The sequence below is a fragment of the Macrobrachium nipponense genome, chromosome 15 (assembly GCF_015104395.2).
Source record: "Macrobrachium nipponense isolate FS-2020 chromosome 15, ASM1510439v2, whole genome shotgun sequence".
NCBI lineage: Eukaryota > Metazoa > Arthropoda > Malacostraca > Decapoda > Palaemonidae > Macrobrachium > Macrobrachium nipponense.
In genome coordinates, this window is record NC_087208.1 from 80,125,101 (window position 1) to 80,149,011 (window position 23,911).

The window sequence follows — 23,911 nt, forward strand, 5'->3', positions numbered from 1 at the left end:
GAATGGAAGGTCACGTGGCGAGTGTGTGTAGGCGAAAGAGGATGAGTCAGGCTGGAATTCGGGAAACTAGGTGAAAAGGGGGTTCAGTTGGGTGGGTCCTCTAGTATGCGACAGTACGTTTGGGAGAATGTGATGAGTGAGTGGTTGAGGGTGAATAAATGTGAGCAAATGGGTCTGGGAGATCGGCAGTTAGTGTTGGTTGAATATGGAAGAAAGCGGTAGAAGGTAAGGAAAGAGAATGAAAGGGAGACACATGAGCTGTATGATAGAGGGGTTAGTGTTAGGGTAAAATGGTGGATAAGGCATGTAATACGGATGATTTTGAGGGGAGGAATAATACATATAGCATGTGTGGGTTTGAATTGCCAGGGTTTAGTGAAGTTTCACCAGGAAGGGAATCAGTTGGTAAGGATGTAGTTGGCAGTATGAATGAGTCTCTTCAGGAGTTTGTTTGGCAGGAGTGGTAAATGAGGAAAAATGATGTAAGTGATTTGGTGGCAGAGTTACGAGAGATATTCGAAACGATTTGGAAGGGGTAGATGAGATAGTGAATGGGATTTGGGAGGATGGTAGTGAGGGAGATGTTAAGGGAGTCTGACTGGAAGGTCTGGGAGAAGTGGATGGTGGTGTAACTGAGTCTTTATGCCCTCAAACAAGATCCAGGGGGCTTGCGTCCGAGCATCTGTGGGTGCTGCAGAAGGCTATTTAGTGTGGGTGTTGTGAGTGTAAGGAGATGTCAAATGTAATGGGGGAGGAAATATGGAGGAGTTATGGAGTTCCATTTGACAACGTCTGTGTGTGTGCGTGTGTGTGTTTGTGTGTGTGAGAGAGAGAGAGAGAGAGAGAGAGAGAAGAGAGAGAGAGAGAGAGAGAGGGCGAGAGAGAGAGAGGAGAGGGTGTAATGGTGGTTGGATGGTTAGCGACTGTATTGGCTGTTGGTGAGTTCGGTTTGGGCCTGCTGGTGCTGTTAGAGATCAGAGTTGGTCTTGGTTTTGAGCGAGTTTTTAGTCAGTCTTGAGTCTTTAGACAGAAGCTGTGAGAGACAGTAGTGTGGGCAGCAGTCTGGTGAAGGCATTGAGATTTGTTGAGTTGTGTTTTGTTGATTTGTTTTTAGTTATTGTTAAGGTTGGTGTTGCTAGTGGATGTATGTGCCTTTTTTTTTTTGGTAGTAATATTGTTTGTGCAGTGGTCTTGAGTTGTGGTTGAGTCCTTGTTTGCTGTGTTGTTATGTGTGAGGTTTTGGTTATGTCCTTGGTTGTTTGCTGTGTTATTGAAGGTTGTGGGTTGTGTTCCTTGGTTGTTTTGTGAGAGTTGTTCTGGGTTGCAGTACCTTGAGGGTATGTTGTTGTTGGGTTTGTGGGTTTCTTGGTTTTTGTTTGTTATTGTTAATGGTCTCAGCGACCTCGACCAGCAGACAGCACAGCATAACCCTGGAGTATCTGGAGTTGGTAAGTACATGTGTTTAGTGTTTTTTTGTTTTTTGTTTTTGTATAGGTGTAGGTCAGTTGTCCTGCGTGTATGGTTGTTAGTGTTAAGAGGAAACGTTGTGACTGGGTTGAGTTTGGCAGCTGGATGAGTTAGGTTTACGTTGGGGGGGGGATTGGCCACTTGTTTTTTTTTAGCTTGTTGATCCCCCCTACAAGGTTACTTCCCCTCTTCGTTTTTTACTGGCACTAGGACCAGCTTGTGAGTTTCTGGACCCCTGCTGCACAACAAAACTGTCCAGAGACATTTGTTTCTGACGTTTCTTTAAAATTGGCTTAAAATAAACATGACATTGTCATTAAACATGTTGGAGACATGGATTACAACTTCTTTGTTGGGATGATAATTCTCCACAAAGTTTCTAACATCATTACACTTTACAAACAGGTCCTTAATCCTAGAGATAGGCACATTATGTATGCCCATTCGTTTTCTGAATTCTTCAAACCTGCCTCTGCTGGCCTTAAATTCACTAACTGCAGCGCTTGTATAATTCACTAGTCCACATGAATGGTGATAATTGAGAAGTTTATGTACAAAACTATTCAGATAACAAACTAACATTATACGCAGGCATTGCCTTTTGTATAGGAATAGCTATTAACAATTCTTTCCTAACAATAGAAGAGAAAGCACTTGTCTCTGTAAATGGCTGAAACTCACAAATAAATCAAGAACTAAATATACCTGATTTTCCAGAAAATAGAAACAATTTCATTCAGGTATTAGAGAAATACAGAAATGTAATAGCTGTAGAAGGAGATAAACTAGGAAGAACAAATGTTCTACAACATAAGATTTTGTTAGATGATGGAGCCAAGTAATTTTTTATTCCTAATTACAGATTACCAATAAGCCAGAGACCCATAGCTGATAATTTGATAGAGGAAATGAAAAAGAGATGGAGTAGTAAGTCCTTCCAAATCTCCATATAATTCTCCATTGTTATTTATTTCAAAGAAAGATGGTAGTTGGAGACTTGTAATAGATTACAGGAAATTAAACTCCAACGCAGTTCCAGATAGAGTGCCGATGCCAGTAATTCAAGATATGTTAGCTTAATTAGGAGTGGCCAAAATATTTTCATCCTTAGATTTGCTTAGTGGATATTGGTAAGTACCTGTAGAGGAAGAATCCAAATTGAATTGAGATACGAGCAAATTGACTTACGAGCTCGGTTCAGGAACAAATTATACTCGTATCTCAAGGTATTACTGTATGGCTATCAGAAAAGAATGTCAAACACATTGTTAGGCGATGCACCACCACCCAGACATACTTGTAACTATGATGACTATGTTGCATGGAAAACCAAATGAACAAAGGCTTGACTGAATGACGTTTTTAATGTTCATTCACAGTACTATAATAAAAATACCATTAAACCAGACATTACAGTGGGTACTCAAATTTATGTTCAGAATCACGTACCGGAAGGTCCAAATGTAAAGGTTTCTCCCAAACTCACTGGACCAAATAGAATAATAGAAGTGTTTAAAATTGAACAAATATATAGTAGTTAATGAAAGTGATCTAAAGGAAAGGTAGTCCACTGGAATCATGTAAAGGTAGTAAGAATAGATCCATGGTCTACTAAAGATATAGATCACCTAAGAAAGGAAAATATTGTAGAAAATCCAATTACAACAAGATATAATCTAATAAACAGAAAGAGGTAAATATGTGTTTATACATATATGTAAATAGTGTTGGACTGAAAATATCTTAACTGTGATGTATGTAATGCAACTTATATATATCTATATATACAGAAAATCTGATAAAGTCTATTCTGTAGCAACAGAAGCAAATGTAGAACATGAAAAGGAAAGAATAGACAGACTAGAAAAGTGGGCTGCTACGAGAGGCTCAGTGATAAATAAAGTGATTGCCTCTCACAATCAAAATGCAGAACAAATTGAAAAATTGAAGGTTTTTATAAATTAAGTTAATCAGAATGTAACAAAGGAACTAATAAATTAGAAAGTATAGTTTTTCAATATCTTTGCACTGGAAAGTGAAGTGATGTTATAGGAACATAAAGACATGCTCAATGCTGTCTTACTTGCTTACAAAGGTATTTTGATCCCAACATTAATCACTCCAAAAGAATTAGAAGACATTATTAAGTTCTATGGAATTGAAAAGCATTGTACACCATTAGTAGAAGATATGTTTATGTATTATAACTTAATAAGTGCTAGTACTCTATAATATGATTATTTTAGTTATACCTTTCAACACTAAGACCACAAATTTCCTAATGTCACTGTATTCGTTTCCTATGTAAATTGAGAATTAAATGATTATTAGAAAGGGGCTTAATATACATTTTGCATTAGAAGAACATGCATTATTAATTTTATTCTTTAATGATAAACAATTTAATGCATGTATCATGTTAAAAGAAGTATAATTCATCTGTAACTTAGGCAACTGTATTTGAATACCCATTTTATCCTTGTATATAAGAAATTGTTTTAGAACAGAATCAAGAAAAAGAGATTTGTTTACAACCATTTAATAAGACTTTTGAAGCAATGATAATAGATCAGGACATTTTTGTATTCTCATTAGATACTGTTGTAGCCACACTCACTTGTCCTAATGTTATTACAGAAATAAGGTTAAAAAATGTTAAGTCTTTTGCAACATCATGTAGTTAGTTATAGCAAATCAATTATACTTGAGCCGCACCTTTTCACTGAATATAAATTCAACAAAAATGTGCCATATAAGAATTACACATACTATGAAACAGAGGAGTTTAAGTTGTCACAATTGGAACTAAAGAAACTAGAAAACTTGAACTATGTTGATGACCATTTTTTCTATAAACAACAGATATCTCGAGTTTTATTATTAGTAATTCTAGGGGTAATAATAGTCACTATTGTTTTGTTTATCATAATAGCGAGACATTTAATTATCAAGAAAATACAAGGGATATTGACAGAACTGAAAAATAACCATGATTAGTTTATGTTATTACATAATATTCTTCTGAGTGTTCATTTATTGTACTTATGATGTATATGGTTGTAATTTGATATATTTAACAATTAATATGGTGGTTTTTTTTAATGATACAATTTTCATATATACATTGTATCCATTTTGTTATGCATATAAAAACAATTAGGACAATGTTGGTAAGTGACGAGTGATTTAATGATAGCTAGAATGTCATTTAGAAGTGGTGTAGAGAGAGAGAGAGAGAGAGAGAGAGAGAGAAAAAAAAAAAATTAGTCACAGGATGAGTCTTGAACAAATAGCCATAACACGCTGTGACCTGGCTTTTGATCTTTCGCTGGAAACTGAACAGTTCCCGTGACATCATTAGTTCCACCCACAAGGGGAGGAATTAAGTCAATCCATCACACCCAAAGGATGGCGTTAGATAATCTTCAACCAATTAGTCTCACCACCAGGCGGGACAGAAACTTACCCTCTGCCTATTCTAGGTGGGATAATCTCCTTTGGAGAATCTTCCAGGAGGCCAGCAGCAAAGCAGTGCAGCTGTCAGAAAAGGGAGTTAGAAAAGAGAGAACAGCACGAACTGCCGTCCAAAAGGAGGTCAGATCTCCAGAGTAGTGGCAGTCAAGAGAAAGTTCATTTTTCGATTTTTAGTCTAATTTGTTAAATTTATATTTGTTACTGTATCATTACTATTGTGTTAATGAAGAAACAAACCTGCACTGCATCTCACTTAAATCCCCTGATAGACAACAACTAACAATCAAATAAAGCAAGAAATGATAAAGGATCTATAAAATAAAACAAATTAAAGAGAACAGATACAACAAAGAAAAAGAAAAGAAAGTTTAACAAGACATTTTTTGTTTTGGTGTAAGTAGGTAGCCCCACACACTATTGGGGTAGAAGGGAAACAAACACATCAAAGAGTGCAATTTATTTCTGCTGCCTTCCGACAAAGGTTGTAAGCAGCAGCTACTGACTTTTGGATTTCACTATTTACCGGTTGTTTAGAGTACCATCAGTGAAGTATTGTAATTCTTTTCTTAGGCCATTCGGCTTTTTTTTTTTTTTTAAGTTAGTCGGCTTTAATTAATAGACTTTGGAATATTTTAGGTTAATAGGCTGCTTTTTGTTTTTTTCATCTGATGATGTCTGACTCTGGTTGACTTCTGCTTGGTACAACTTACAGACAATTTGCACTAAATGCATAGGTCAAGTTTGCTCTCCTGAGTTGACTTGTTATGAATGTGTATGCTTTGGATATAGACAATGGGGGGTTTTGTGTCTTTCCTTTCCAAATTAGAGAAGGATAGGGGCGTAAGGTGCTGCTTGGTATGAAAGATCATTAGCTAGCCAGGAATCTACGAAATCTTCTTCTGGAGTTCCTTCTATTTCTGTTTTTTGTCTCCTAAACCCAGTCTATCTTCTGTATGACCTAATCCTATTTCCAGCTCCCATGCTTTTGAACCCAGTCTTGAAGCGAAGTTTGAGCGGATTCTTCTCGATAGAAAAAAAGTGAAGTGTTAGTGAGGAGCTGGCTGTCCATCTCCCCGATTTTCCTAGGAGAAGGTCCCTGACATACTCCCCTGCACTTGGGAAAAGTCAGACCGTAGGCCCAATGGAGGTTGGTAGGGTCTGCCCATGGGAAGTTGGACCCTCAGTCGCACTTGTTGGTGATTCCCAGGTGGCAAAAGACAGCCATTGAAAGGCGTCTTGGTTCATGGTTATCAACTTTCTTCAAGTTCAGATGCAATGAGTCCTGAGAAACTGCACCAATGGCGCTTAGTGATAATTTCAGACCACTGAAAAGGTCTACAGTGGACATTTCTTGCACCCCTTAGGTGCTGCCTAAGAAGGTAAAAGAGCCTAAGCCTTCTTGCAGTTTTCTGGGATAGCCCAGAGATGTTTTCTTCAGAGGATTCTCCTGGTAAACACCCAGAAGGAGACTTTTCCCAACCTGTAATGATGTAAGCATCCTCGTTCAGTGTGCCTTTTGATGCCAGTGTCGTCTTCAGCTCTTCAAGCTGTACCAGGACATCTTTGTGTTAGTTCTCACACAACTGGTGATCTAGTGTGCAAGAGAGTGTGGTGTATCGAAGCGCCTAGTTCCAGTTAGTGTATTTGCTCCAAGTGCCCAGTGTCCCACCAGGGTGCATTTTGTCTCCTGTGTGTGCAGTACTTGTTAGTGGCTCCAGATCCCTCGTTGGTACTTGAGTGCCCATTGGTGCCTGAGCGTCCATTATTGCTGGAACTCCCTCCCTCTTGCGCCTGAGCGCCCATTTCCATTTTGCCCACCAGTGTTCTCTCTGTGCTTAGCACCATGCAGCTCCAGTTCCACCTGCTGCTCTGTGTAGTTCGACTCCTACTTCTGTTGGTGTGGTCGATCCTCATCTCTCTCCCATGTCTTTGCTGAAGAGGAGGATCATGCTGTAGAGGATTCCAAAACCCCCAAACAGCTAATGGGGGCACTTTTGGTGGTTTTTCCTCAAAAAGTTACCCCAAGTTTTTCAAGCCTTTGTCTGCTTTCTACCCTTCAGATGAGCAGTGTTTCTTCAGAGTTGTCTAAGCTCCCTCATATGGTGCTTTCTACTTCAGCCTGGAAAGCCATGGGTGAAGTTTGAATGATGGCTAGCAGAAAAGAGAGTCCAAAGGAAGGCCATATTCTCTTTTCCTCTCTTGTGCCTAACCAATAGAAGGCATTCGTTTTATGGTAAGAAGAATCAGGATGCTCCTTCAGGATCACCAGCTTTTTCCTTTGATCTCTTGGCAGTCCTCTCACGCTTAGACAGAGACCTTAGTTAGACAGTTCCTGTGAACTCGCTTCTACTTTGCTATGTTCCTCCTTAAGAAATGCAAACTATGGCACTCCTTTACTGCATAAGGAATAACTTCAGCCCAGAAATCGGCTCTCCATTTTTCACTGCTTGTTCATGACTTCCTCTTTCCAGAGGATGCGGTGATTGGAACTGCCTCTGACTTACAGAAAAAGTCAACTCAGGACCTGCTCTCATTATCGAAGCACTCCAGGGAGACACCAGCATTTAGTACTAAATCCTCTTCTCCTTTGCAATGGTTACCCTTTTGTGGTGGCTAGCAGAGTACACAGCCCAAGACAAGAGGAAACATGTACTTTACACCTAAAGTACTCAAGAAATCATCTAACCCCTCCCCGATGTAATGTACTTTTTTATTTGTTTTATTTTATTTTCGTTGCTTCTTACTTGAATTAGTTTATGACTTTCTTGTCGTTACCTATCGTTTCCCACTTTGTGTGTTGTTATATGGTAGAGTCTCAAGAGGCTTAGGAAGACTCAGTGCTGTTTTCTTACTTCATTAATAAACTAGTAAAAGAATACATAAAAAATACAAGTTCTCTTTGAATGACTACAAATCGAAGTATGAGCCCTTCTTAATTCTTCTTAACCCACAATGGGTGAAGCTCACGACCTCACTCCGTTAAGGCTATCTGCTATTCTCTCTTCTCTCCCTCCAAGTTTGCTCTTTCGAAGGGTTCTTCAAAGGAAGTGTCCAACCCACAGTAGGCGTATAATTTGCTTCTGTCCAGCCTGATAGCCGCCATTGTTGGTTGAAGATTATCTAACGATGTCCCTTGGGTGTGATTAATTGATTTAATCCCTCCTTCATGGGTGGGACTACAGTTTTTTAATAGTTGCGCTAAGATTATATTAGCACCCATGTTTTGACCAATACCTACGACACTTCCTGATTGTTTCTCTCTCTCTCTCTTGTTTTTCTATTATTCATTCTATTATTCATTCTATTATACTTTCTCTGTCAATCATTTGTCTATTAATGGTTCTCATTTCTTTTCTTTTTCTCTCTTTTATATTTACACTATTCCTAACTGATATTCTCCTAGCTATCATCACACCTAAGAAGTGGAGGTCAATCAACCCCATGCTGTGGTAGGTGCCAGACTCCATTTTTTCTGGCAAGAATGGAGCAGAAGAGTGCAGAACAATGGGTGGTAGGGGTCCTCAGGTAGGATACTCGTTCCCTTTGTCACATATCCACCCTTGGTCAAGCAACTCATCACCTTCATTACACACACTTTTGGCTCAGAAAAGTATTGCTGTCAGGCCAAGAGGTGTCTGCTCTCCTTCTCTAAGAAGCAATCGAGAGAGTAGAGGATTTAGAGTCTGAAGGTTTTTACAATTGCCTGTTTGTGGTCCCGAAGTAGTCATGCGGAAGGAGGCCTTTGCTAGATGTCAGCGCACTGAATGTCTTTGTATTGAAGACAAAGTTCAGAATAGAGAGAAATTGGTTGGTTCTTGCCTCCATCCACAAAGGGGATGTGTACTCCCCTATGTCCCCCATACATCCATACGCGAAAAGTACCTGAGGTTTGTCTTCAAAGATCAAGTCTTGCAATTTCAGGCCTTCTGCTTCAGACTGACAATGCCGCCACAAGTATTCACTTGCATGCTTGCTCCTATAGCAAGTTGGCTCCATCTTATGGGGGTCAGCATCGCACTTTGTCTGGATGATTGGCTCCTTTGATCTCCGTCAGAGTGAGGCACACAGGAGACCTTCAGAAGACAGTGACACTGGCTCGAGAGCTAGGTTTTCTGATCAATTTTCAAAAAGCCCAACTAGCCCCGTCACAACGGATAGTATATTTGGGAATGGACTTTGTTCGTTTCAGACTTTTCCTCCTCCAAGAGAGTCAAGTCGCGCCTTCACACAGTGGACATTTTCCTCTCTCTTCCAAAGTAGTCTTCCAAGAATTGGATAAGCCTTCTCAGAACCTTGTCTTCCATCAAACTAGTATTAGTTTTCCTGTGGAGACTTCACATGAGGATCCTACAGTTCTATCTTCGAGCCAGGTGGAACTGGAAAAAGTACTCGGATGATTTAGTGCTCCTGATTCACAGGAAATCAAAGAATATCTGCTCTGGTGGAGAGCCGAAGAAAGGGGCTACTGGAAGGGAAGTCCCTATCCCCTCTGAACCCAAAGCTAAATTTCGGGGTAGTGCTGCTAGAGAATGGGGAGGTATCTGGGAAATGGAACATAGAGCAAGAGTCATGGCCCATCACAACCTGAAAGTTAACGGCTATAAGCCTTGGAATACAAGCTTTGCATCAGAAGTCCAAGACAGAGTACAGTGGAACCTTGACATACGAAAGTCCCAACTTATGAAAAATTCAAGTTATGAAAGCATATACGAAGATTTTTTTGCCTCTGCATACGAAAAATAATTCAGGTTACAAAAGGGTGTTACTGTAAAGTCCCGAGATTCGCCTGGACCACCAAGAACAATTTTAAAACTCGCGCGCCCGCAAACTGAGTAGACTCGCCACCATCCTCCACTCCCATTGGTTCCTGATGCTAGTCACCGCCGTAAGATCCTGCTCTCCTATTGGTCAGCATCATGCCTCTATGTAAAGGCGTTCCTTGACCATGTTTTGCAGCAGGGTTATCGTAAACACTGGAATTTGTTCGTTCACATATATTTAGTTTGTTAACGTAAATTCGTGTCGGTGATTCACTTTCGTTGTGCTGTAAGTTACTTTATCGTGTTGTGTGTCAACTTAATTACTCACGTTATTAGCCATCGGTCCCAAGAATGTTGCCGAAGTTCACGAAAGAAGAGGATGTTTTCTATGGAGAACGAAGATGGAGATAATCAAGAAGTGTTAATGTTTTCTGCCATTTGTTAATGTGCTCGTAAAGTTTAGTGTTAATGTTTTCTGCCATTTTTTAATGTTTCATAAAGTATAGTGTTAATGTTTTCTGCCATTTTTTAATGTGTTCCGTAAAGTTAAGAGTTCATGTTTTCTGCCATTTATCCTCCTCTGTTTCCACTTTCGGAGATCGCCTCACTCGAGAGGTAAGGTTCCACATTTTACTACATATGTACGTACATGTACGTACAGTATTTCTTGTACTCTGTACACTAATAAGCTTTATTTACAGGTAATCACAGATAGGTTAGGTATTGAATGGTCCAAATTGTTGTATTTCATTGTTTATTGGTCAATTTAGCTTTATTATAAATTTACTGGGTGTTTTTGTAGGGCTTGGAACGAACTAGGCAATTTACATGTAAAATGTGGTTCAAGATAAGAACTAAATCAGGTTACGAAGGCCGCTTCGGAACGAATTAATTTCGTATCTTAAAATACTACTGTAGTTGCAATACACTCGGACAACACAAGAGCCTTCTCTTGTACATTTCCAAACAAGGGGGGAACCCATTCCTCCCTGCGCGAGGCAACGAGAGACCTTCTTCTTCGGGCCAGCCCAAATCTATTCCTACAGAATGGACTCTGGACCCAAACAGTCTTCCTGGAGCTTTGGAAGTTGTGGGGAAGGCCAATGATAGACTTTTGGCGACTGCCAAGAATCATCGGCTTACACTGTATGTTCTCTGGTTCTGGATCCAGCGGCATGGGCAGTGGATGCATGCTCCTAGACTGGTCAGGTAAGGAACTTTATGCCTTTCTGGTCCCAGGAAGGATAAAGGAAACTCATCAAGAAGTTCAAGACTCACCAGAATGTTTTAATGGTAAGTCTGTTAGCAGACTATCTTTCAAGCTGTCTTCTGACTACTCAACCAAAGGCTTTTCAAGAGCAACTACAGAGGCGATCTCAAAATGTAGGCGTTGGTCATCCTCTAACATCTATTAAAACAAGTGGTCCATTTTCTGCTGTCTGTACAGAAGAAATCAAGTTTTCTTCTCGAACATCTGAGATCACTGATTTTCTTCTGTATCATAAGACATCGAGAGGTTTGTCTTCTTCCACGATCAAGGATATTAGAACAATGCTAAGCTATGTATTCAGACATCATGCTTAGACTTGTTGTCAAATTAAGACTTATAAGACTTGACTTAGTCTTTTGATATCTGCAAAGGTAAGGACACTCAGCAGGTCTCTTAGAATTTGGACGTGGTCCTAAAATGGCTATCTAGCCCTCCCTTTGAACCCTTGTCTTCTGTTTCCCTCAGGAATTTAACCAGGAAGACCCTTTTCCTAGGAGCCTTAGCTTTGGCCAGAAGGGTGATTGAGATTGAAGTCCTCATTAAAGGGGTTGGGTCCTTGAATGGGGCCGCCTTATTTTCCTATACTTTAGGATTTCCCTTGAACAGCGAGAAAACCTACTAAGCCTTAGCCTCGTTCTTTCACTGTTAAGAACTTGACTACATAGTAGAAGTGGAAGATGAAGAAAGGTCCCTATGCCCAGTGAGAACTTTGAAGTTCTTCCTTTGCAAGACTGAAGACATTAGAGGGGCTTTCAATAACTTGTGGTGTTCATTCTTTCATTCCTTCTTAGAGACCTCATTGGTGAGGCACACTCCTAGGTAGAGGTAGAGGTCCTACCTGCCCTAATAGTAAAGGTTCATCAGATTAGGGCAGTAGCTACATCTCTGACCTTTTGTTGATTTCTATTCTCCAGTCCACATACTGGAAATGTAAGTCAGTTTTTGCGACACATTATTTGCGCAGAGTAGAAGCAATTTAATGATTGCAGTACCTTGGATCCATTCACAGTGGCTGGCATGGCTCTGGGGGAGGAAGCATAGGAAGCATTCCTTCCTACCTTTTCTTCACCTTGGAACTGGTGTTGGGTCCTAGGGGAGTCTGGGGTTACTTGGTACTGGATACCCTCCAGAGTCGTTGGTAGGGTGGTGGTATTTTTTACATTACTTTGTGTAGGTTGTTGAGATTCTGGATTTTGTTTTCCATTGGTACTGTGCCCAGGACAGGGCAATGTCTGTGCTTTACTAGTGCTTGGAGAAGTCCTTGCTGTAAGGCTCCCACTGTTTGGCAGGTGATCTTTGGTCATACAACCAAACCTCTATGAGTTAAGATGAACTGTGCCAGAGGCAGTAACGTTCTGCATTAGCTCTCTTAACAGGTAAGGAAATACGTAACAAGTATTATGTTAATGCTAGCAACTCTCTATTTTCATCTCATTATCATTAAGGCTTTGGAACAGTTCTCATCCATGAATCCCACCTCCTAATAATGAGAATCAGCTATGTAATTACTTGGTAAGTTACTTACACAAAAATGGTATTTTTATAATAAAATGAGATTTTACGTATACTTACCGACTAATTACAGAATGGGAGCCCACCCTCCTCCCCTCCCACAAATGATAGGGCATAAATAAATTGAGCTCTTTGCTGTGTTGTTTCCCCTTCTACCCAAATAGTGGCCAGGGCTACCTGCCCACACCAAAACAAAAAAAGAATGTTCTTAGAAATTCTTAGCTATGTAATTACTTGGTAAGTACGTATACATGAAATTTCAATGTATTATAAAAATACCATTTTTATGTATGTTGGTAATTGTATTTAGTTTAAATATTTCTTGATTTTTTTTATAGTTGTGTAAAAGATGTTTATTGATATAGGGGTACAATGCATACTCTTAGTTTTCATTTTTTGCATGCTTCGGACTACACTTCCCAGTGTTTACGTAATTTAAGGATTGACACTGTTACTTGGGCACTTTGGTCATAGTTTTTTGCTTCACCCTTTATGTCCATTACTGCTAGTTGTGATTTTAAATTACTTTTATACTGTTGCTGTGTTAAGATCATCATGTCTGTTTATCCTGCTAGTGGTGTACTTACGTTCATGACAATATAATACTACTGTTGTTTTATCTAATAATACTTCAAATGGGGCATCTGGATATTTCATTTTTGCAGATTTTGTGGGTGCAGCATAATGAATGGATGCAGGTTCCTTCCTTTTTTTTGTAAATATTGCTATGTAGCTCAGTTAGGGGCTGTTGACTCATTAGCAGGGTTAAATTGCTTTAATAATATTACTAATAGCAATATTATGTGGCATTGAAAGTGATAGCTGCATCACCAGCATTCAGTTTGTATATAGTTTTCTCTATTGTTCTGATAATTGAATTTCTAGGTTACTGCATTCTGCCAGTAACACGCCTATCTTCGTCATACTTGGAAAGGAAAGCAGGTTGCAAAACAAGGGAAAATGAAATCAGGAGTTCTTCCGTGGACTTGTCCTTCAGAAGAGTCTTCTTCAGTGTTGATCGAGGCCACGTTTCACTCAGGCTCTGTTGAGCTTGATCACATTGAAAGACAGCAGACTGTCATTGGTGGTGAGCTTCCTCATTATGTATTAGAGGGTCAGCAGGTAGTCAAATTTGGGCTACCCACTGACTGGTTGAGGAGGAAAGTTTGGCTGCTGATTGGCTTTTGAGATTTCCTTGTACTAAACCAAAAATTCATCGTTGATGGTCTTGCTGCTGTAGCCTTGCTGAGCAGTGGGCCTGGTGTGTGATGTAATTTTCTGGTATTACCTGGAAAATATTCTGAATGACAGCACACACCAACCCTGCCGCTTAGCAAGGCTGTAGCAGTGAGATCATCAACAATAAATTTTTGGCTTATGAGGAAATCTCATTGGCTAATCAGCAGTGCGAATCTTCCTCCTCAACCAATCATTGGTCAGCCTAAATTTGACCCCCTGCTAGTATATAAAGAGCAAGAATCACCACAAATGACAGTCTACTCCCTCTTTTGGCATGATCATGATCAGTGGAGCCATATGGAAACATGGCCTCGATCAACACCAAGGAAGACTTTCTCCTGAAGGACAACTCCACGGAAGATGAACTCCTGATTTCAGTTACCATTGTACTGTGTAATGGATATACATAGTGTATTCATCGGAAATAAAACTATCCAATTTTGCAAACTGTTCCCCTTTCAGAGTATGACGAACATTGTTGTGTTACTGGCAGAATGCAGTAACCTAGAAAATCAATTATCAGAAAAATAGAGAATACTCTATACAGACTGAATGCCACTGATGCAGCTATCACCTTCAACACCACAAATTTAAAGGACAGACTACTACCTATTTATAATAATAATATGACACTGATTTTATCGTAACTACAGGTAATACCTCTTAGCGGACATTATTGACTGGCATTTGTGCTTATACAAGAAGTTTTTTCTCTTATATTGGTGAAAATGACTGGTTTTCAGTACTAGCTCCTTTGTAGGTTTTTTCCAATGCTAGATGTCCTGGTTGTCTTTTTTTTTATTTCTTATTATTATAAATAATAATACAGCTATTGTTTCATAGTCAGATGGTCATCCCTCATGTTGGATGTCTCATTTATTCAATGGAAATAAGTTTTCAGCACTAACAATGATTGATAGTGTGGATCAAGTGAAACTCTCTATCTCGAAATTTTTTTTATGACAAAAGTGCAATACAAGTAGTCTAGCACACACAAGGTCACTCATAATAGAAATTGACACTAACAAATTTCAGACAAAATTGAGACTACGTAATCCTTAAATCTACGTATGTATAACATGGAGCATTTTGGCACTCAACCTAATCCAGATACAAGCAATACTTAATTTTATAAAGAAAATTTTATAAAGCAATACAGCATTTTATAAAGAAAATAAACATGTTCAAAGTATAAACACTTAAAGAAACCAAACACCACAACATCAATTTCATATAGGGCAGTCCCTGGTTATCGTTATCGGCAGACTTGGTTATCGGCAATCTGGTTTTATGGCTCTTGCTAGCGCCATAAAATTGGCAACTTATGGAGCCATAACGGGCCCAGTTCCGGTTATCGGCACTATAAGGGCGCTTATGGAGCGTCATAAGGCTGCTTATGGCATATTATTTCAAAGGACCATATATTGTTATTTTCCTTGTCATTGATGTCAGGGATAAAAACCAACTGCAGTTATTGCAACAGATAAAATTTCCTTAATACGTACAGTAGACCTTTTGCCAGAAGTATACTTCTCCCATTGCAGTAGTTTTGTTGATATGAATGATTCTGGTCTTTATTTCAGTTGCAAACCACTTGTTTCACTGTTTTGCTACTGTCCTTTCTCATTGCCCATAAAATTCAGTGTAAATGCACCTATATATTTCCAGCAAAAATAAAAAAATTGTAAAATGGCGAATTAAAATACATCAGAAATACCCTATTTCAACAAGATTACATGGTAACCTAACCTAACCTACTGTGCTAAGTCTGACCATTAATACAACAATTTATTAATTCAGAAACATCTTTCCTAATAATAATTTGTGAAGTTAATGACTAATAGAAACCTTGCTTATAAAACACTTCATTGATACCAAGAACAAAACATATTAAAAAGTTCACGTATGATATATTAAATATAAAGTATTTAAAAGACCTGTCAGTTACCAACTTAGCTAATAAGGACAGACTTCAGACTAGTGGGCTTCCAGTTTAAAATTTGACCTTCAATTCTAAAACAAACCTAGTACAAATAAGTTATCTTACTCAACAAATCTGAAATATACTATGTAGTGTGTTAGGAAAGGTAAAACATATTGCACTACATTAACAATTGATAAGGCCTGTCCACACTGTCGAGCTTTGCTTGACGAACTCTGCTCGATGTGACGTTAGAATCGGAGAAACAGCAAATAAGGTTCTGACTTTTCCCGCTTCTGACGTCACATCGAGCAAAGTTTGTCGGGCAAAGCTTGACTGTGTGGAAGGGTCTTTACACACAATGCACTAAAATATCAATTAATAAAATCACTTTATGAATGGACTCAAAAACTGGTTTTGTTCACTTCTTGTTTGTAAAAGAAACACTAATTTTTAATTGAATTCTTTTACTACCTGTAAACAGTTGTTTGCTTAAAATTTTTAGATGTTCTATAGTATGCATCGTAAATGTAAGCTTTCATTTCTTCTGGAGGTATATGTTTGTCATTTAGTATAAGTGTGCAATATTTAAAAGATTTTTGAGTTTGATTAGAAGTTAAATATATTAATGTAATACACTAAAAATATTTGTATTTTCTAGTTTTTGTTACATTATCATTGTATTTAATTGTTTTGCTTGTATTTATTGTCTTTTGTACATATTTTCCAGGCTTGGAGACCCCAGCCTCCACCACCACCCCTTTTCAGTGATGAAGATGATGATGATGATTGGCTGTCTTGATTTTAGGATACTGTAATATATAGTGGTACGAGAGTGAAATGGAATAATTTTTTGTTAATTCTTAGCTCAGTTTTGAGCCATTGTGCTCATTGTTTAAAGGAATATTACATACTCATTATTAAATGACCAGGCATGTTGAGAAATGTAAGAAATATATATTTGAGACTGAATTAGCAGTAAATACAACAATGAGAATGTTCATTGCAAAACTGCCCATCTAGTACTTGGAATTAATATAATTTAATCTTCCTTTTTAAACTGCTGTGGGAATTACATTTTATATATTTTATCTTTATTTGATTATTAAGAATGGGATTTATCAATTGCAGTACGTATTCCACAAATTGTAAATATGAAGTAATGAATACCATGTTACACATTTTATTTTTATCTTCAACTTTAACTTTCGTCAGAATGACGAAAGTTTAATTTCCTAGTGAAGAGTAATGTCACAAATTGCTTTGTAGACTTTACATTATGAGAAGCTAATCTCCAAGTTTGTGGTTGAACTAAACAGTTAGTCATCATTAAGAACATACAAACGTCAGGAACTGACAGTATTTGAGTTAGTTAATTTATAGAGGTGATCAAATTAAAATATCAGTTGTGCCAGGTATATTGTGAAATGAGTAGAATATCCATTGTAACTTATTGCCATGTGTCATATTGGAAATTTTGTATGAAGTCATTACTGCCGTGATGGCATGTCCTTATAGAAATTTGTGCAATTTGTGGTTTAATTGTGTGCCGAAATGCATTTTAGCTTATTTTTTGCTCATGTTTCATAAGTCATCAGGAAATGGTTGTACAGCCACTCTCGTCTTTATACAAGAACACCATGCCTCATGCTGCTGGTCAGACAAGAGGCCAATGCCCGTCCCAAACCTTTGTCCTAGTCAAAACCACCCATCTGCAGATTTCTGTCCAGATCCAAGAATGTTGTGCCTCATATTACATTTTCTCTGAAAATAAAGATCAGGTAGTGTAAATTATTTTGTCAGTGTAATGTTAAATACAACTAACTGATGGAAAAGCTAGATACTTGGAGCTAGAGTTACTTAACATGTATATATGTAAATTGTGTTGCCCTTAAATTCTGCCTAGTAATGTTTTTTAAATTTTGTTTTGTCTTTAGACTTGATAGATTATGGTAACCTTTAAAGTTTTATTTGATTATACTATAATGGCAGTCCCTGCTAATCGGTGATCTGGTTTTATGGCACTTGTCTAGTGCCAACAATCACTGATTTTCGGTGACGAAATGCGCTCATTTTCAGTCATCAGCACCGATAATAGAGTATTGGTACTAATACATACCTAACAGAGGCCCCATGAACTGGTTATGGGCGCAGATAAGTGCCAATTTTCGGATACCAGCAATTTTCACTTATCATCAAGCCGTCGGAATGGAAACCTGGTAAAAAACCAGGGACTGCCTGTATATGGTTTGTAATTTGGATGCATGGGAAAGTAGTATTGATGACTTTATAACAAGGTTATATTTTTTTAATTCCCCCTACCAACGAATGAGAGCAAGAAATAAACAAAATATCTTTGTCTAACCCTATGTTGATTGATGTCTTGGTTCACAAAAAAAATAAGGATGTTCATGTGGACTACTGAATTATCAGTTAAAAATCTTTTTGTCGTGCTACAGGGAATTTGCTTACAACATTGTTGGGACAATTTATAAGAAACACATTAAAAACCTGGAACTAATGTTTTAATTAAATATTGACAAAAGAATAATCAGTGAAGAAAACCTGAATCGTAAAAGATTCCAATATATTATTACCCCTGTATTGAGTCATCACAGAATTGTGTTAGTCCTTTCTAAATTTCCTAAAATGATTTTATGGTTTTTTCTTTGAGTTCAAATTTTCCCAGCTGAAGCCAAGTTGGAGATTAATTTGAGGATGGTAAGGCAGAAAAGATTAAGTATTACTGTGTTCTGAATTCTTGTAAAGTATGTTTATTGAATGGTAACAATTCCACCCCTAAAAATGTACAACTTTTCCTTGTCTTGTGTCCAGTTTGTATTTTTTGAAATGCTTTGATTGTTACAGTTGACTGCAATTAGTAATATGGGGAGGCTGGTGGAAAGTAGCTTTTGGTGAACATGAAATTCCGACTTGGTAATGTATTTTTATTTCCTTATCTGTTCTACTCACTTGTAAAGCTTTAATGCTCTTGATGCATGTACTTACACTACAATGACATTTGCAGATTTCTCATAGGTAAGGGTACTGTGGGTGGATATATATGCATAAGGAGACAAAAATATTTGGTTCTTGGACTTGCATTCTGAAAGTTATAAACTTTGTAAGGCTTTTTGTAAGCAATTTATTGTAATAAGTGATTTTCAAGGTGCCTAAAATAATAGGGGAAGAGTTTGTTATACTATAACATTGTGTGGACAGAATTGACTTAATTGTTGCCCTTGTTGTTTTTATGTAATGCCAATAAGGCCTGTTAAGTGGTACGTAGGATGATCTGTTGTTGTATAATACACGTTAGAATATTTCCAGCTCAAAGTAGTACCAGCCCTCTTGTATCATGAGGTGTAATCAAAATGATTTCTTATGACTGCATTGCATTTGTGCTTTTGTAGTTTATTTTAACTTTGTTACTGGAGTTACTGGATTTAGACTGGATTTAGAGATTACACTCTGCCTGTGTTATGTTATAAATATATAATCTTACTTTCATCTTAATAGTTAATGAGAGTTGGAACTGAGATTACTAAATTGATTCTAAATATTGCAGAAACTGCTGAAATTTCATTGTACTGAAGAGAAATTGTAATATGAATTAGACATTCTTATATCTAAATGACAGGATTCTGGCTAAGTAACATATATCATTGTATTGTATTATTTACAAGATAAAAATTATGGTAATTCTTATTTTCAGTTAAAAAACTTTTTATCTTCAAAAATTTTATGATTGTCTGCAAGAACTTTATTTGTCATATATCAAAGAATGTTATTGGTGTTCTATACAGAAAAATTATGTATGTAGTACAACCTATTTTGGACATTACGTACTGGGAGACTATGAAATGTTGGTTCATACATATTACCCAAAGTATTATAATAAAATGAGTACCCTGTTGATCATTTGCATGACCATTTGAATGGATTATCCACATATCAAATGCATATACATGAATTATCCTAGAAGATTGTGGTTTAATTTGATGTACAGAAATAGAGGTAACTGTTGCCAAAGTTTTTGATTCTGCATAGATGTATTATAGTTTATGAAGTTAGTCATCATCCATAAGAAAAAATGTTGTACAGGTACAAGTCTTCCAATGAGCTCAGACCAAAACTGAAAAATATGTCCATGTGTAGAAATAAAGACATTGGTAAAAAAAACTATATGCTTTAACTTGTAAATAAAGAGCAGGTCCACATACCAACACTATTAATTTCAGTATCTTGATGTGAGTATTCTGTGTACAGATTTCAAATACAGATATGTACGTACTATTGAATGCCTATATCATGAAGTCCAAAATAATTTTGTATTGTTAGAAATTTTTGACAGTCAGTAGTGTGATATAGTAGATTAAAAATATTCATCTCGTTCATAGAAGGATAAAAAGCATCTCAATTGTCCAACATGCAATGTATGTGTAAATCTGTCTCAGATTTAGAAAACACTGTTTTGAAGAATATGTGATTTAACAGGAACAGTTTTTGTAAAAGTCTACTCGACAAATAAACCTTTTCTTTGCTAAACACTGATAACGCATAAAAGAAGAGTGTTGAATTCTTAAATGAAATACTTGGGCAGTTTCCAGTAGCTGTGAAAAATTTCACATATACAGTAGTATTCAGCAGCTGTGAAAGCATTCATCCTTCTGTGGTATCCAACAGTGAAGGTTTGAGTGGTAAGCAGCGGCAGTGAAGGTGCTCTGGCTTGGCTCTAATGGGATCCATCATCAATCAGTAAAGGGACTTGTCTGTGGGTGCTTTGCTCAGGTAGTGTCCAGCAGTACTGGAGTTCAAGCATTGGCTCATGTGACATCCAGCAGCAATCAAGGTGCCCAGTCATTATGTAATATCTAGCAGTAGTGAAGGTGCTTTAGCTTAGATGTCCAACAGCATTGAAACTGTTCAGGCTTAATTGATTACCAGCCGCAGGGAGGAAGTTCTAGCTTTTGTGATATCCAGCAGCATTGGAAGTGCTTTGGCTGGGAAAAACCTTATCTCAAGTAATGTCCAATAGCAGTGATTGAGCTTTAGCTTTGGAGTTGTCCAAGAGCAGTGAAGGATATTCAGGAGACAATGAAGGTACTTAGGCTTGGGCAACATCCAGCAGCAGTGTTAGAGCTTTATCTTGGGAAACATCCATCAGCATTGAAGGTACTAAAGTGCATGGTCTATGGCAGCATTAAATAGCAGTGAAGGTGTTTGGTTCTCTTGCTATTTTGGAACAGTGAAGGAGATCTGTCCGTTGCACCATCTAGCAGCAATGAAGATTTTCTGTTACAGTTCTCATCCAGCAACAATGAAAGTTCAGCAGTATTGAAGAAGCTGACACAGGGTTGGCTTTCAGCAGCATCAAGATGCTTGGACAGTGTCCAGTATCAGAGAAGGAACTTGGGGAATATCCGGCATCAGAGAATTAATCTGGACAGCATTATGCATCAGAACGAATTGGGGAAGCATCCAACCTCAGTCGAGTTCAGCACGGTTGTAGGATTAGTGTGTGTGTGAAAGAGCTTGGTTGTAAGCTGAATCCAACAAGAGTGAAAGAGCTTGTGCAGATATTAGCAGCAGTGGAGTAACTCAGATGACATCCAGCATCGATGAACAAACTTGGCCCAGGCAAAATAAGGATCTTAGCAGGAGCTAGATTATAGCTCGGGTCTTGCAATGCCCATCAGCTGTGAGGGAGCTTGATCCTAGGCTTTCCAATAGCAGTAAAGGGGCTAGGGCAACATCCAGCATAAATTTTGTGGCATCAGTAGCAATGGACAATTTTTTGCCATCAGTAGCAATGGATCTTTGGTCTAGGAATACCCAGCAGCAGTGAAAGAGCTTAGTGCTAGGTGTTGTCAACATCAGTGAAACAGTTAGGGCTCGGGAACATCCAGCAGCAGTGAAGGAGCTTGGTTCCAGGCAGCATCCTGGAACAGTGAAGACATTCCACCTCAGGTATCATCCAGCAGTAAAGAAAAATTTCCATAGCAGTGATGATGCCTACTAGGTTAAGCTTTCACAGTGAAAATGCTTGGGGAGCCTGCCACATTGGAGAAGTAACTTTGGAAGCATCTAGCATTAGAGGATGAAATTGAGCAGCATCCAGCAGTGGTGAAGGAGCTGGAGTTTGGGTGACAGGGGAAGTATGGAAATGGTGAAGAGCTTCACCATAGGTAGTGTGGACCATCTATGAAGAGCTTAGCCATGGGTGTTAAATAGCTTGAAGACTAGGTTGCAAGTAGTGTTAAGCAACAGTGATGTAGTTCTGGCTTTATAATGTTCAATACCAGTGAGCTCTGTTGCTATTGATCAGCACTGAATGAATCATTGCTCTTGGTTAGGCAGATTCCAGTAACAATAAAGTAGCTCGACCTCGTGGATGGATGTCATTTTGCATGAGTGTTGGAGCCCAGGCATTGCTCAGCAGTAGTAGATCAGCTTTGTCTCAGACAGGAAGCACCAGTAGTTGTGAGGAGCTTTGGCTTAGTTGATGTCTTGTAATAGCAGCAGCAGCAATTATGGAATTTGGGTGGCTTCTGGCTTCAGTTGCAGCAGCAATTATGGAATTTGGGTGGCTTCTGGCTTCAGTTGCAGCAGCAATTATGGAATTTGGGTGGCTTCTGGCTTTAGTTGCAGCAGTAATTATGGAATTTGGGTGGCTTCTGGCTTCAGTTGCAGCAGTAATTATGGAATTTGGGTGGCTTCTGGCTTCAGTTGCAGCAGCAATTATGGAATTTGGGTGGCTTCTGGCTTCAGTTGCAGCAGCAAATATAGAATTTGGGTGGCTTCTGGCTTCAGTTGCAGCAGCAAATATAGAATTTGGGTGGCTTCTGGCTTCAGTTGCAGCAGCAACTTAGGATCTCAATTCTTCACTTGAATGAATCTACGAGACAGAATCTTCCATTTATTGAACCATTTCCTGAGGCTAATAGCTGATTAGAAGTTTTAAGGTTTCCTCTCTCCTGTGAGCCACTTTGTATTGTTGGGAGAGTATGAGGTATAGGCTTGCTTCTCTTTCTTCTATTTTTGTTTTTGCTATGTGGTTGATGTATATTTCATTGCAAGTTGCAGTGCAGAAATGTAAACATCTTTTAATAAATTATGGAAAAATCATAACCTTAAAAACAAAACAAAAAACAAGCTCTAGCAAGTCAGATGTCTGTCTAGCCCTATTCACCCACCCAACACTATCCCTAACCCCTCCCAGCCGGGGAAACTACTCCCCAGCTCCACCCTTCTTCCACAAAACCATTTCGTCCAAGTCCTCCCCCCTCCCTTCAGAAACTAACCCAGGTTTTTCTCTGCCCCCAAAACCTTTTGTTTCTCCATGAGTGTAAACAGTGTTACCAACATTTTCCTGAGGCCTTTGGCCCCTGGTCTGGGAATATTGGATAATGTCAAGTTCAGGATAATGAAGATCTGGATATTGAGGGATTACTGTAATGATACGTTAAAGTACTATAATATTTCAGTTGATTGAAACAAACCAAAGAGCTACTGTCTTTGCTTATCCTGTCTGCTGTCATAACTCAAACCAAAGAGCTTATGGCTTTGCTATCCTGTTTGCTGTCATAACTCAATATGGCTTTATTTGGTGATTGGATATTTACAAATATAGCTATCCATCATTTCAAACTACTCTTATTGTAAGAACCCCTCTTTCCAGCCCTTCTGACTCTCATATACCTCCATATACATTGTTGGCAATGTAAGCTGGGAAGAACTGGCACTACCATGTATGACATTAGACAATATAAAGATAAAAAAAAAAGAGATTTATGTACGTTGGCTGTCACTTTCTTCGCTTTACAACAGACATGGCTCTCCCATTACAGTTTACTTCCAATCATTCATCTTCTCATCATTACAGCTATTAGCTTGCCCTTCCAAAAACTGCTCAACTAGCCTGTTTTAAGCATTTGATTTTGAAAGATTTTTAATAAATTTTGGGTATTATTTGCAATTTTAACTAAGGAAATACTTCAATTATCATATTAATTTTGAAACTTAGGAAAAATAGATATTAGTTACTGTATTGATTTTGAAATTAAAAAATAGCTATCAGTCAGTGTAGTAATGTTGGAACTCCGCGCACAGTGAATTGTTGGAATTAACTTGTTGGCCTGCTTCAGAAACTTTTATATTTATGCTTATATGGTTTGTACTAATCAGAGAGGGAGTTTACTTTAGTTTTATTCATACTACCACGAACAAGTTACATATGGTATCCATCCAGCCCTAACACAACATTTG

The 23,911-nt window shown here is 38.2% G+C and overlaps 1 protein-coding gene across 1 annotated transcript in view; it reads left to right on the forward strand.

Moving 5' to 3' along the window:
* Nucleotides 1–22,798, forward strand: part of LOC135195084 (FK506-binding protein 15-like) — a 60,176-nt gene extending 37,378 nt beyond the window's left edge. Inside the window, exon 3 of the mRNA XM_064221462.1 lies at nucleotides 16,374–22,798. Within this exon, the coding sequence (XP_064077532.1) occupies nucleotides 16,374–16,414 (41 nt within the window). The 3' untranslated portion in view covers nucleotides 16,415–22,798. The remainder of the gene's footprint in view (nucleotides 1–16,373) is intronic.
* Nucleotides 22,799–23,911: the final 1,113 nt, after the last annotated feature.